Below are 15,047 nucleotides of genomic sequence, written 5' to 3' on the forward strand. Positions count from 1 at the left end.
AACTATAGTAGTTTTATCCCATTTGAGGTCACAGCTACAGACAAATGACTGCAGCAAGTCTGAGGCCAGTCTATTAGATGGCAATGGGTAAAGTTACAATTTATAATTGCCAGTGCATTTCCTGCCCAAAGGCCCAAATTTCCCAAAGGCCCTCTTAACACAGATGCTGGGCAATTACCACACAATTCAGGGGTAACATGGGATTTTAAATATTTGACTGGACCTGTGATTAAGAGGGGCGGTGTGGTGGCTCTGTGGCTAAGGATCTATGCTTATGGCTGGAAGGTCGCCGGCTCGAATCCGGAGGCTGGAAGAGGAATCCTGCTTTGTTGGGCCCCTGAGGAAGGCCCTTAACCCCAGCTGCTCCAGGAGTGCTGTATAAATGGCTGACCCTGTGCTCTGACCCCAAGCTTCTCTCCCTGTCTGTGTGTCTCATGGAGAGGAAGTTGGGGTATGTGAAAAGAAATTGTATATGGCCAATAAAGTGATCTTACTTTATCTTTAAGAAAAGTGAAGAAATTAGAGCACCTAGAGAAAACCACCTGAAAATGCAAACCCACAGTGTCAGGGATGGTACAATGGCATGGTGGTTAGCACTACTGCTTAATAGCAACTCAATTCAACCCTTGGTGTTTTTAAAGGATTTTTGCCTGATAGTGAAGGTCTCTGGTTTCTTCCCATTTCCTAAAGACATACAAGTTATATTTCATTGACAGTTCTAAATTGTCCTGTTCGTGAGTAGTATGTTGTAGAAGGGCAGTTAATGCTTAAGGTTTTTTTCCTAGTACCTGTATGTGTTTCAGATATCTGAAATCAGTATTTAATTTAGAATTACCGTGTAGAACTGTTTTAATGATTATTAAAAACATCTCAGGGGATTCTGTCAAGCAAACACAGAAGTACATATTTAACTTAAAATGAAAAGTTGAATAGGATAAAGAACACTCTAAATAAATGGGCTTAGTGAACTAAGCAAGTCACAGACGTAAAGTCACTCTCCTCAGAGCTCTTGTACAAAAATATGCCACAGTAGAAAATATGGTTTTCTGATATGGTGGAGTTATCAGGGGAGTGGGACTGTGCATGCTTCAAGCCACATACTGTACAACCAGAATTAAATCCTGGCCAGGGTTAGGGTGAGGTGCATTTTTTACTACTGTACTGTATATGACTACTGGCTACAAGTCTTAACCATTATCTGTAAAAATATATACACAGTATTTAATTTCCTTAAAAAAATATAAGCCATATTTAATATTCTTACTCTAGATCAATGAAGAAGTAAAAACTGAAAATACACAATGGTTGAGCATAAGACATCAATAATTCAGACAAAACAGTCTTTGATTATTACCTAAAATGCAAATACAGTAAAATTGTTTATTTTTATAATTAGAATTATTTTTCTTCAATTAATTATTGCTATTTGGCTGAAACTTTTTCAAAGCAACTTATATTCATAACCATTCAGATGGCAATTTTATCAAAGCAAAAGCAAAGTGTTACAAACAGTACCTTATTCAGGATTTGTCCCTACTACCTTCACATTATAAGCACCAACCATTACTCTAAGTTGATATAAAAAATGATCTAATATTTCAAATATCTACTGTTTCATATTAATTGGATTTTGCATGTATAACAAACTAGGATCCTAAACATAAAATGATCTCGAACATTTTTGTGCATTGCTACAGTTACTCTTTATTCATAAACTGCCATCCAAGAGCTTCAGGGGGAAAAAAAAACTTAACAATGGTTCTCTTCATTTGAACAGCAAGCATTCACTCTAATATAACGGTATATACTGTATGTTTAGTTTAAAACCAATAATTGTTAGAAATGAAAGGCGGCAATTCGTCCCCTTTAACTGCTGAGGAAAATACTGCAGACGTTAACTGGCCTTTCCCTAGTCGGTTCCATTTAATTACGTATTCCCATATATCCTTTCCAAAGCCCACCCAAACTAGCTCTAAAGTTTGGTTAGAGCGGCTGTTCTCGCGTATTGTCCAATCCCAGAAATCCATGTGGTGACGAATCATGGCGTTTGTTTTTGTCAGTCTTGCAAGCAGTAATTACATACATTTCAACTAGTTTTGAAATGATAATATGTATGTTTGTAGCATATCAATACATTCGCCATCGACGTTAAAATGTCAGAATTATTTAAAAAATAGAAAAGAAGTTACACGTAACTGTAACAGATGCAGTTTCAAATATACAGAGGACGGACTTTTTTTCCAAGTGTATGGTTTACATCTTTTCCTTCTGGTGCCACATGCTCTAATTCCAGACGAAATACTGAACTGGTACGGTACGGAAATGCTACCTTAAGGAAGTGATTGAATTTGTCTGAAAACATTTTGATAGATTCTCACACTAACCCACGAAATATGGTGATGTGGAAACAGTGTTTTGTGCACATACTTCTTCTACCTATCCTATCAGCGATCTCCAAAGGGACTTCACCCAGTGCTGCAAAAACTTCGGTATGGGGTCCCGGATTGGAGCCAGACGTTGTACTCCCAGCTCGATTCTTCTATATTCAAACTGCAGATAGTACCGGGACAAAGTGAGTATATGTGCAAAGCACGGTTGAAATAGCATTTTTTCTAGATTTTTCGATGCAGCTGCGGATAAGGTAATCATCTGTTAATGTGTGCTTCGGTTGGCTTCATCCTTGATCATGCGTTTATCAGAGTTGCAAGTACACCGGTAATTGCAAATGATGTTCACACCGTGGCTTAGTTCCCGATGAAGCCAAGCAAACCTTTGTGTGAAAACGTTACTTGGCTTTGGTAGTCGTTACCTTGTTAATGTTGTTTCATTTAATCTTACTAGAGGTGCCGAAAAACAAAACATATTTTTCAGTGGATCCTAGTGAGAGTACAATTGCTGTGTAGTTAGCTTTAGATTCTTATACAAATGAATATTGAAAGGTTTTATAGAGTTTGAATAAATTCATGTTGAACAGATTTCTTTAGCATAGTTTGTAAGAGGTATTGGAGTCTTTAAATGAAGAAATAGATCAGACAGCTCTAAAATGGAGCTTTGTCTGTTTCCTTATAAAAAAAAGGAATTGGATTCTGGAGTGGGTAAGCTTTTTTTTCAGTATCATACTGCAGATTTTGTTACAGATTTCATTTTAATACAACTCAATGTTTCATCTGCTCTGTGTGAAACAGAATAAATGTATTAATTACTTTTATTTACATCACATTTTAGTTTTACCTCTTCACCTGGTGAGAGCACATTCCAAGTTAAAATAACAGCACCAGGAGAAATGTTTTCAAGGATCTGGGTACAGGTTTTGGATCGGAAAGATGGCTCCTTTTTGGTTAGGTACAGGATGTATGCAAGCTACTCTGCACTCCAGATTGAAGTTCTCCACAATGGTAGCCATGTGGCAAATTCTCCATACATTCTGAGAGGTAAGACAATGTCATATGTCATACTACTGCAAAAGATATACAGTACAGTATATTCCTTTTTGTTTTCTTTCCTGTTTTGTGTAAGGCATGAAGTTTTGAAGGACATACAGTGATGTGAAAAAGAAAGTACACCCCCTTACGATATTATGGTTTTACATATTAAGATATACCTGACCTTTATCTAGTTCTCACAAAGTGAAAAAGTAAGTGATTTAGTAACACATGGAACCGCTTTTATCAGCAGTAACTTGGAAGTAAACATTTTCTGTAAGATGTTATCAGTCTCTCACATCACCTGGGAGGAATTCTGACCTACTCCTGCTTACAGAACTGCTTCAGCTCAGTGATATTTGGGGACTTTAGTTTATGCACAGGTCTCTTTAGGTCCTGCCACAGCATCAATGGGGTAGGAGTCTGGACTTTGACTTGCCATTCCAAAATCATCATTCTTTTCTTTTTCATCCATTCAGTCATAAATTTACTTGTATGTGTTGGATCATTGTCCTGTTGCATGATTTACTTTCATATAAGTTTCAGCTGTAGGATAGTCTGACATTTTCCTCTAGAAAGAACTGATATTGAGAGGAATTCATGGTGGACTCAATGATTGTTAGGTTTCCAGATCCTGTGGCTGCAAAGCAGGCCAAAATTACCCCCCCCCACTCCCCACCCGCTGGCGTCATGCTTAACGGTTGGTATGAGGTTGTTATGGTAATATGTAGTATTAGGTTTTTTACCAAACAAATTGTTTTGCTTAAAGGCCAAACAGCTCTACTTTGGTCTCATCTGTCCAGAGGACCTTGTTCCAGAAGCCTTGGGGTTTATTCAGGTGCTGTTTTGCAAACCTAACCTGTGTAGCATTATGTTTTGTGGGAGAGAAGACGTTTTGTCCTTGCTGCCATTCCACGAAACCCATCCTTGTTCAGTCTTTTCCTAATGGTAGAATCATGAATGTTTAACGTATTGACAGAGACCCGTAGACTCCTGGATGTAGTTTTGGGGTTATTTGCAATCTCTAGGAGCATCATATGGTCTGATCTTGGTGTGAATTTGCTGGGATATCCACTCCTGGGTAGATTGGCAACCATTTTGAACTTTCTCCATTTGTAAATTATCTTTCTCATTGTGGGCTTACAGACTTCATATTGTTTAGAAATGGCTTTATAACCCTATTGCAGACTGATAAGCCCAAACGATTCTTTCTCTTAGACCATCACAGATATGTTTTGACCTACAACAAACCTGAATTCTCGAGAGGAATCTGACAAAGTTTTCAATTTTATTTATAGGTCAAAGCACTTGATGACAAGCTAATCATGTGCACTTGTTTAGCAGCACCTGATTCTAATTACCTTCTTAATCGATATGGAAACTTCTGAATGTTAGCTTTTATGTTTAGTAAATAATGGCAAAGTAAAAGTTGTGTGTGTTATTTGTCACATGAGGTTAGATTTATCTACTGTCGGTGAAGGGCATATATGTCTTAATATGTAAAACCATCGAATCTTAAGAAGGTGTACTGTCTTTTTCATATTGTTGTAAGTGATATTTTAATTGGTTATTGAAGGAGTATGTTAATAAACACAAAGTATGAGTAAAAGTACACTTTACATGTATTTTAAGGACCCTTATGGAAAGCATTCCCAATCAAATTGAAGGGGCATGAGAGCATACGGTATACAGTGCCTTCAGAAAGTATTCACCCCTTTGAATTTTTTCACATTTTGTTCCTGTTACACCTCCAAATTTTCACACATTTAAATATTTTTCTCCCTTCAATAACACAATAAATTCAACATTTTTCAATGCAAATTTGCTCCAACTCTGTCAAATTAGATGGGGAGCGTCGGTGGACAGCACTTTTCAGGCAAAGATTTTCAGTTGGATTCAAGTCTGGGCTCTGGCTGGGCCATTCCAGAATACTAACCTTCTTTTTTTCAAGTCATTCCTTGATAGTTTTTGCCATTTGCTTTGGGTCATTGTCCTGCTAGAAATGAATCTTTGCCCTAAACGTAGATCTATGGCTGACTGAAACAAGTTCTCCTCAATAATGTGCCTGTATTTGGCTCCATCCATGTTGCCTTTGATGGCAACAAGCTTTCCAGTTCCTCCAACTGAAAAACAACCCCAGAGCATGATGCTGCCACCACCGTGCTTGACGATAGGGATGGTGTTACCTGGGTGTTGGGCTGTATTTGGTTTCCGCCAAACATAGCGCTTTGCTTTCAGGCCAAAGAGCTCAACTTTAGTCTGATGTCACTATGTTTTCTTCCAAAAAGTTTCAGGTTGTGTCATATGGCTATTAGCAAACTCCGGGCATGACTTAATGTTGGCATTTCTCATGAGTGGCTTCCTTCTAGCCACTCTCCCAATTAGGCCAAATCTTTGAAGTGCTGAAGAGATTGTTGATGTCTGGACAGTCTCTCCCATTTCAGCCAAAGAGCAACTCTGTCATTGTTGTTGCTAGCCTCATGGCCACTTCTCCGGAAATTGCCCTTCTTGTCCGGTTGCTCAATTTAATAGGATGACCTAATCTTAGTAGTATCTGACTTGTGCCATGTTTTTTTCCATTTTGTTACCACGGGCTTCACGGTGCTCCTAGGAAGGTTCAAAGCTTTGCCAATCTTTTTATAACCTTCTCCAGGTTTTGTCCTCCTTACAACTTCATCTCGAAGTTTCATGGGTAGCTCCTTGGTCTTCATGACAGCAGGACTGATCTAATCTGCTGCTTAAGTTGTGAGACCTCACAGAGTCAGTGATATTTATTGTGCAATCAAGCAATTGAACACAGGTGGATTCGAAATGAACACAAGTACCTTGTTAATGTATTTAGTGCGATATCTCTCAAGATAACTGAATACCTCACCCAATTTAGGTTGGGGGTGAATATTTATCAATTAAGTAATTTTAAGATTTTTATTTTTAAGACATCTAAATACTTTATTTCATTTTAACATTCTAGAGAATTATTTCTAGAGGAGTGGAAAAAAATCCCATTTAAATATGCTTTAATTTGACTTTGCAACACCAGAACAATAAATAATCAGTGAGGGGTGAATACTTTCTGAAGGCATTGTACTACCCATCCATCCATTTCCTAACTGTTTCTTCCAATTCAGGGTCACGGGGGAACCACAGCCTATCCCGGCAAACAGCAGATGCAAGGCAGCAAAAAACTCTGGATGGGATTCCTATCCATTGCAGGGCAGACACAGACATGCAAACGTTTGCACTAGGGCCCATTTTTCCAGTAGCCAATTAACCTCCCAATATTTTTGACTCTGGGAGGAAACCGCAACATCCGGGAAAAACCCACGCAAATATGGGGAGAACATACAAACTCCTCACAGAAAACCTCCTAGGTCTAGAATTGAGCTGAGGGACCTGAGCTGTGAGGCAGCAATACTAACCACCGTGCTAACCACATATATTACCATTTTCTTTCTATTTCTTCTTACAAGTTGTACATCATCTATAAACCACATATTTATGGCTTACAGGATAATTTGTTGATATTTTGGCTAAGAAGGGTCTTAATTTTCTTTTTAAAACAGGAGAGCTTCCCACAATCTTAGAGTAATTGTACAAGGGAAGAAGCTTTCTGTAAACAGTTCTGCTTCTGTTTTGCAGCATATTTCAGTGACATACGTTTCAATATAGTTTTCCTGAAATAATCTTTCTGGGTACTGTGCACAGAAATGTGCTCAGTTTTTAACTTGGTTTAAATGCACACATCTATTATACACAGCAATAATATATGATTTTTATTAATTAGAATGAAAAATTAAATAGCTGACAGACCGACCTACTGTAATTATGCCTGTGCATTGAATGTTTATTTCATTTGCACCTAGTCATTACTTTGGTATATTGACTAAGCCATTTTGGAACAGCTGTAATCTGAATTTTAATTTTTGTTCACTTATGGTTAATACCTCTTATTCAGCAGAGACTTCAGATGCTAGAATTGGGTTGAAAATAGCATACATAATTTCTAGTGGAGGTAACAATTGTACCTCTTGAAATTTTATAATCACCTTGTGAGGTGTTTGCCTTTCACAGGTACAAATAGCTGAAAATTGAAAAGGGCAAAACTTTGAGCTAGGGAGAAATCTTCAGAGGTTCAAAGCATAGTCTGTTTATGGCACTGATTTTCACATATCATCCTGGAAGGCTGCAGTCCACCATATTTTATAGACCTTATATTTAATGAGTAAAAACTTGGACCCTAGACCAAGATCCTAGTAATATAGTGCAATTGAGTTAAATAAACTGATTAGCTGTCTAGGATTGACTAAAAACTAGAAGCATGGTGACACTGGTGTACCAGATGTAAATATCAGAAGTGTTATTGGTTGAACTGTTATTGTATGGTCTTGTATTGTCACTTTTGTTTATTTTTCTGATATTGGTATTGGTGGATATTGAAGAGATCGTTTCCTTTACAAAGGAAAAATCCAGCTGGAGGTGAAAATGTGTCTCACAAAGAATAAGCTTCTTCAAAAATGGCATTAAAAAAAACTTTCACTACTTGTGCTGCCAAGTTGCCAAGCAGAGTGCCTTTTTAAAGAACTGTTAGGTAAAAAAATAATCTAGCGACTTCTGTAAGCATTTTCCCAAATTCATGCTTCTGGAATAAGGGCAATTGACACTTATTTTATACTGCTTTTGTAATTCTGTCTTGCATAGGGCCAGTGTATCATGAGAACTGTCACTGTCCTGAAGTCAGTGCAGCCAAATGGATGGAGAACATGCATTGCCCAAAGGCAATATTACAGATTCTGCGGGATCTTGCATATTTTCCAACCGTCGATCCTGACAAAAATGCCGAAGAAATTCCGAAGCGGTTTGGGCAGAGGCAAAGCCTGTGTCATTACACCATCAAAAACAACAAGGTAATGTCTTTCTTCTTTTTGTAGTTTTCATTTTTTGACTGTTTTGCTAGACAACTGTGCTTTTTTATGTATTATGTCATTGGTCTTCAATCTCTCTATCCAGCAGAGTAAAGTGCAGCAGTTACAACACATTTAATGCCAATTTAAATATATCATCCCATGTTTACAATTCTACAGTGTTATATACTGTATAGTTTTTCATTTTGATTGCCTTTTTAATTTCTTTCCCACATTGTCTAAAAGATGTAAATGATATGTCAACATAAACACCCAAGTATTCAGAAGTAGTCTTCTCTAGCTCAGTGTTTCCAATTTTGTATTTATATTTGCTACCTGCAAAACCCTGCACGTGTGTTCATTAAATGTCATCTGCCATTTGTTTTGGTATTATCTGCAAACTTGACTAGTTCACTAACAATACCAGAATATAGATCACTGACAAAAAATAAGAAGAGTAGTAGTCCTGGTGGTACTCCACTAATTGCATCACCCTGAATTGAGTATTTAACCCTTACCATAAAATCTTTGTTTTCTAAAGACAATTTCTTAATCCAAACACTTGCATTTCTCTGTCAACCATCCACAATTTGAGAATTTAATTTATGATGGTCTTTATAAGTTGCCTTCTAGCAATTTGCAGGTCTATAATTATTCGGGTCAGTTTTCTAACACTTTATATACATGGATTCTACATTACCAGTTATCCAGTCCCTTGTAACTATCCTTGTCTTAAGCAACTGTTGAAGTTGTTGTGTTTCTGATGTTTAAATAACATTTCCTTGATTACGGTTGGTAAGATACCACCAGGCCTTGGGGATTTATTAATCTTAGAGTACCAGTGACTTCTATACCAAAAACAAAACATTTAGTACAGCAGCCATTTCCCTTTCATTGACTAGACATTTCTAATTTTTGACACAGATGTGTTTTACTTCATCATTCATGGTTCTTATATTGTTATAATACTGACAGAACTTCATTTTAGCCTCCTTTGCAATATTTCTGTACTTGTGCCTGCAGTTCATTTTAAATTTTAACTGAACCCTGCTACTCATAGTCATTTTAGAAAAGTACCTTCTAAATTTTTACATGTTGCCATATCAGTATTGTTTGGCAGTTCAAATATTTTTCTTAACCTGGAAAATAAAGTCACTGATTTTTCACTTTGTGATTCAATGTTTCATCTGGATCCAGACTTCATTGTTTGGAAAGGGTTTAGAAGGTTAAGATTAAAATGTGTTCAAACTAGTAACTCTTAGAAACATTCCAAAGTCACATTTTGAAATAGCAGTGTAATGGTAAAGACTAAGAGCCAAAAATATACTGTATGAAACATATGCACTGCTGATTTTGTATTCAGTTCTTTTTGTTTTTCCCTGTTTCTTGAAGTCATTACTTTAGACAGCATGTTATCAGTTTTATCCACTACTGGCACATAAAAAGAGCATGAAATATAACTTAGGTTTATCTGCTTACAAATATGTATCTGTACATTAAAGAAAGCCTAAGTTTATTTTCTGTTTGCTTAGCAGTGTTACTAGACTGTCTTATTCTTTTGCACTTTACAGTGTCTCTTACTATTTTAATTTCAGGGTGACAAATATCATCTTGGTTGGCAACTATTATATTCTAATTATGGAATTGCACATGTAACCCATACCTGGTTCAGTTTTAAACTGAAGGGCCCCTTCAGTGTAAACCAGAGACCTTTTTAATTTGGCACTAAGCTGGTTCAGTTTCAAATTTCTGATGTAAGCAGACCATTTGTTTCATTAGTTCTAGCAATGGGGACACATTTTATTCTAGAATTTTTATAATATTGCAATGAAATAGAGTACTGGGGACATGAACAAAACACTTTTTTGTTGTGATTCTGTCCTGACCTCTGTGTATGTTGAGATAGGAGCAGGTGGGCGTAGTCACTGTGTAATATTGTTAGAACAAGAAGGCTAAAGATGTGGGCATGCAGGATTCATATAGTACCCACAGAAGGAGCGAAGATATGAATAGAGTGACTTCCGTTGGGCTAATGGACCTGTAAGGAAAGGAAATCTCTCCTACACCTGGCATCCTCTATATCACCGATGGGCAAACTACGGCCCGTGGGCTGCATCCGGCACGCCAGCCAGTTTTAACTGGCCCTTGAGGTAAAAAAATAAATGAGTCAATATTCGCCATATTCCGCTTTGTTTGGTGCTATTTTTTTCTTGCATTTCATTATTCTTGCCGTTAGATGGCGCATGAATGCTTTACCACAGTGGTTCTAAACTGTGCATCGCACCGCCTTGGGGAAGGGCCATTGTCGGTCAGGGGTGTTGCAGGTATCGCCAGTCAAAGAAAAATTTTCTTGCAAGCAAAACCCGCGGTTCATGCACTCAGAATGTACGAGTCGCATGCTACCTAACTAGATTGTGTCACATGACACTAGGCAAGAGAGGCGGCAGTCTATAAGCAGTGTACCAGTTGACTGTGGCTTCTGTGTTTCATGTTTGTATGAGTGGTTATTTTGTGAGTTTTTTGTTACACAATCGAAATGGAGAGGTTTTTAAATATGAATAAAAAACATGAAGGACATGGAGCCTAGTTCTAAAGAGAAACGGAAACCAAATACAGAAAGTATGATGACAGTTTCTTGAATTTCTGTTTCACATGCACAATTGTGGACACTGAAGAATGTCCTCAGTGTGTTGTCTGCCCTAAAGTGTTTTCTGCTTAGAGCATGCTCCCCAATAATTTGAAACGTAATTTGGAAACTGTTCACAGAAGTTCGATTAGTAAGCCTCGTGAGTATTTTTAGCACACGTTGAATGAACAGAAAGCTGCTTTTTCTAACCAAGCTACAGTCCCCAGCAGAGTTCTTCGTTCATAATACAAAGTTGTGTACCGAGTAGCACAATGCAAAAAACCTTATACTATTAGAGTACCATGGAATAAGCAACAGATCCCTGTAAAATTCTTCTGCCGTGCCATTTTTCTCCCAAACATGCTAACCATCTGTCACGCGAGGAGCGGGCTAATAGAGCTTCCAGACTAGCCACTAGTTTACAGGCTCAGCAAAATGTGATTTTCCAACCTTCTGCTATCCAATAGGCCAGCACAAAGACAAGCTACCTGCTTGCATATAGAATTGCCAAACAAAGCAAGCCATTCTCTGAAGGAGAGGTTTTGAAGGAGTGTATTATAGAAACTGCAGGTATTCTTTGTCCAGAGAGCAAGAGGAGATTTGAGAAAATAGGTTTATCATGCAGAACAGTTACCTGTCGGGTCGAGGTAGTCGGTGAAGGCTTGGCTTTTGAGTTGAACGTCAAATTTTATTCTGTTTTTATTTTTTTATATTTCTTTCTCTCAGGTTATCATTAACCTTGAACAAATAAGCCTATGTTGGATTTTAAACTTACTGTATATAGGGCATAGACTATCTGTAACAGCAGCCTGAAGTGGCCCTCTGTACAGTTTCAATCTTGTATGTGGCCCTTGGGCCAAAAAAGTTTGCCCACCCCTGCTCTATGTTTTAAGATACAAGACTATTGGAGGCTGTCAACAACATCCTTAGGAATAACTGGTTTTCATATTGTACCACTTTTAACAAGCTTTTCAATTACTTATCTGTTTTTGTAGTGAAATCATGGTGGACTAAAAGAAAAGTGTGTTCTTGTCTCCTTCTTTTCCCAGTTGTTTTTATTTAGTTTTTGTTCAGTTTTGTTAAATGACAAGTCATATTCATGCAAAATTTTAAAAAATTTTGAATTAGATTGAATTTTGAAATTGAAAAAGAATAAGTGATGGACAGTAAACACAACATTAGTTGGTATGCCCTTTAAGAATATTACTGTGGCTCTGTGAACTTTTAGAAGATTGAAAACTGCACTGTTGTTCAGCAGATGACTATGATGGATTTTTAGAAAATTTAAATGGACCAATTGAGGTTGGCATTTCTTATGGTAATTTGAGTGCCTCCGCAAAACTTTGAAAAGCCTAATTTCCTGTATGTCGCTCCTAAGTAACCCTGTTTACTGTAATCAGAACTGCTCACCAGCAAAAATAAATATGGGGGAATTACCAGAACTTAATAGCTGACAAAAACCATGTGCGCTTAACAGTGGTTGAGGTGATGCAGCTAGCAAGGATATAGGGAGTTGTTCTGCCCACAGATTATCTTTGTGGTCTGCTGTACTTTTGTAACCGCTTTTGTTTAAGAAGTGTGAAAACAAGGGGAAAGATGTTCATATTCACTCCAACTCTTAACTTAAAATTCTTAAAAGTCTTCTCATCCAATTCCCTCATTTTAAGTTAATTTGTTTTGGAATCCATGTTTACTATTAATACTATTTTCAGATTTGTTCTCAAATGCATTTCTATGAAAATAAGTATTAACTTTGAGGTGTATTCAACTCATATACTCAAAATACTTATATAAAAAGTTGTTTAACTGTGTGTGTTGCCACTTACCCATTCCTATAGTCTGTCACAACACCTTTTTTACATCACCACAGCATCTTTCAAAGTTGTATATTATTGGACAGAAGGTGAACAGCTTTGTAATTGATTTTACAACTGTCAGACATATTTGCTTTTGTATTAAGTCATAAAGGTTTTCACAGAGTAGATTTTAATGTTTTGTGTAACTGTAAGTCAACATTTAAACAGTTTATTAAGAGGGGTGTGCTCCTTGCTAAAATTATGTGAGATTGTGGGGTAAATTGTGTGGGGAAAAAACAACCAGATTAAGAAAAATGCAGTATTATAAAGAACACGCGTAACATTGCTTCATCCATTTAAGTTATGTGACATTTTTCTTTTAATTCCAAAAATATTTAATTTCCAAATGCAGTGTCCAAGCCACCTGAATTTCAAGATTCAGTAGAGCAAGTGCTTGTTTTTTAGACTTCTATATGTCTGATTTTACTCTACCTAGCCAATTCATAAATGTGGATTAGGATTAGGAGGCCATGATTGGTAAAGGCCGGTGGGAAATTTGGCCAGAAAACTAGAGTTACTCCCCTACTCTTTTCGAGAAACACCCTGGGAGCAGCAGCAGCCATTAATAACATTTTCCAGTATTTATTTCTCTATGTACATATTACCTTTCCACAGGCTCAAATTGGTATTGCTGTTCACCACACTCATTTGCAATAGGCCTCACTATCCAATTTATTGAAGCTCGCTCTATGTTTGCAATAACTATGCATATATGTTAGGGTCCTAAACATCACCATTATAACCTCTCCCAAAATCCTCAAGAATAATTTTAATATTGAATTATTATTTAATATTGAATATAAAGATTTTCATGGTTTTATTAAAATTTGACATTGCTTTCTTTGACAGGTTTACGTAAAAACTCATGGACAACATGTGGGCTTTCGAATCTTCATGGATGCCATTCTGCTTTCCCTCGCCAGAAAAGTGCGGTCTTTTTTCTTTTTTTGTGAACACAGTGCTTGTATTCAGTCACTTTTTAAGACATGATTTAAGGCATCCTAGGTTTAAGTAGTCTGATCCACTCAAAATTTAAACAATACAAGTTTATACATTAGATAGCTCTAGGTTTGGAATTCTCCAAGCTTGTCACTTTATTTGAAATAACTTTGCATATCCATACAAGAGAAGTAAAAATAATGTGGAGGATTCTTATTGCTACTCCTGAGATTTTAAATACCTCAACCCACAGTCTTTATCTGTTTTAAAAAAAATACTTAAAATATATAAAACAGAATTACTACAACAACAGCAACAATACACTGTGTGACCAAATTTGTCTGATTCATTTGTTCTGAATGGGTATAACTTCAATTTAGGGAACCATCATAGTAAATATACAGTGGCTCAGAAAAGCCAAACAATAGTTCACCTAGTTTGTAAAATCAGCACTGACTCAGTACCATAGAAGCATTACTTATGACTGGAAATCCCATGGTTAAAAAAAAAAAAACTTTAATCTGTTTATCTGCAGTTCTTTTGTTGTTCATATAATAATTATGCATTTTACTACCTGATTTTCCAAAACCTGGTCCTTTTTGCAATTGGCAATTTTGGCAGTAATTGATAGTCCTAAAGGCAGTTGTGAAGCAGTAAGCAACTTTGTTTCTTTTGCACTCAAAAACTAGAGAATCAATCTGGAAAAAGTTTTTTTTTTGGAAGAACATGTCACATTGTGACTGTAGTGACAAATCATGCTACTGTATGTTAGTAGTACTTCATGAAAAGCTTTACTTTGAAAAGCAGTCTTTCATTGAGAATCAAGTTAACGTCATAAAGTTTCTTTCTGAATGATGAATTGTGATGTAAAACAATATACTGTATAGACACAAGATGGCGCTTTCCAATCAGGAATTGTATAATTTTACTGTTCATTGTATTTGAATTATCTTTTGAAGGGTGGTAGTGTGTACATTAGCTGTTTATTTTACTCTATATACAGTACCTTATCTGTCAGTAGTTTTTGCGGTAACAGAAGACAAAGTAATTTTGTAAGGTATGACATTAATAATTTAGAACAACTGAAATAAAAAGTAAAATAAAATTAGAAGTAATTAAATTTTCAGTTGTGTTTGGGAATGTATGTAATTGATAAACTTGGATCCCATGAAAATACCCATCTGTACAATTACTTTTAAATAGGAATTTCTGACTCTTCATGCTTTATAGTTGTACACCATTCAAAACTGCAATTAAATCTTTTGCCATTTGGACATTTGTTCTGCTCTTAAGATGTAAAAAA

The 15,047-nt window shown here is 36.5% G+C and overlaps 1 protein-coding gene across 5 annotated transcripts in view; it reads left to right on the top strand.

The window, feature by feature from the left end:
- Positions 1-2,005: 2,005 nt before the first annotated feature.
- poglut2 (protein O-glucosyltransferase 2) overlaps positions 2,006-15,047 on the top strand; it is a 48,681-nt gene continuing 35,639 nt past the window's right edge. For 4 of the 5 annotated variants that reach the window (XM_015339014.2, XM_015339015.2, XM_015339011.2 and 1 more), the window contains exons 1-4: positions 2,006-2,572; positions 3,226-3,431; positions 8,121-8,326; positions 13,655-13,732. In XM_015339014.2, the coding sequence (XP_015194500.1) occupies positions 2,394-2,572; positions 3,226-3,431; positions 8,121-8,326; positions 13,655-13,732 (669 nt within the window). In that variant the 5' untranslated portion in view covers positions 2,006-2,393. The remainder of the gene's footprint in view (positions 2,573-3,225; positions 3,432-8,120; positions 8,327-13,654; positions 13,733-15,047) is intronic. The other variant, XM_015339016.2, reaches the window with a different exon arrangement.

The sequence above is a fragment of the Lepisosteus oculatus genome, chromosome 13, assembly GCF_040954835.1.
Source record: "Lepisosteus oculatus isolate fLepOcu1 chromosome 13, fLepOcu1.hap2, whole genome shotgun sequence".
In the NCBI taxonomy this organism is placed as follows: domain Eukaryota; kingdom Metazoa; phylum Chordata; class Actinopteri; order Semionotiformes; family Lepisosteidae; genus Lepisosteus; species Lepisosteus oculatus.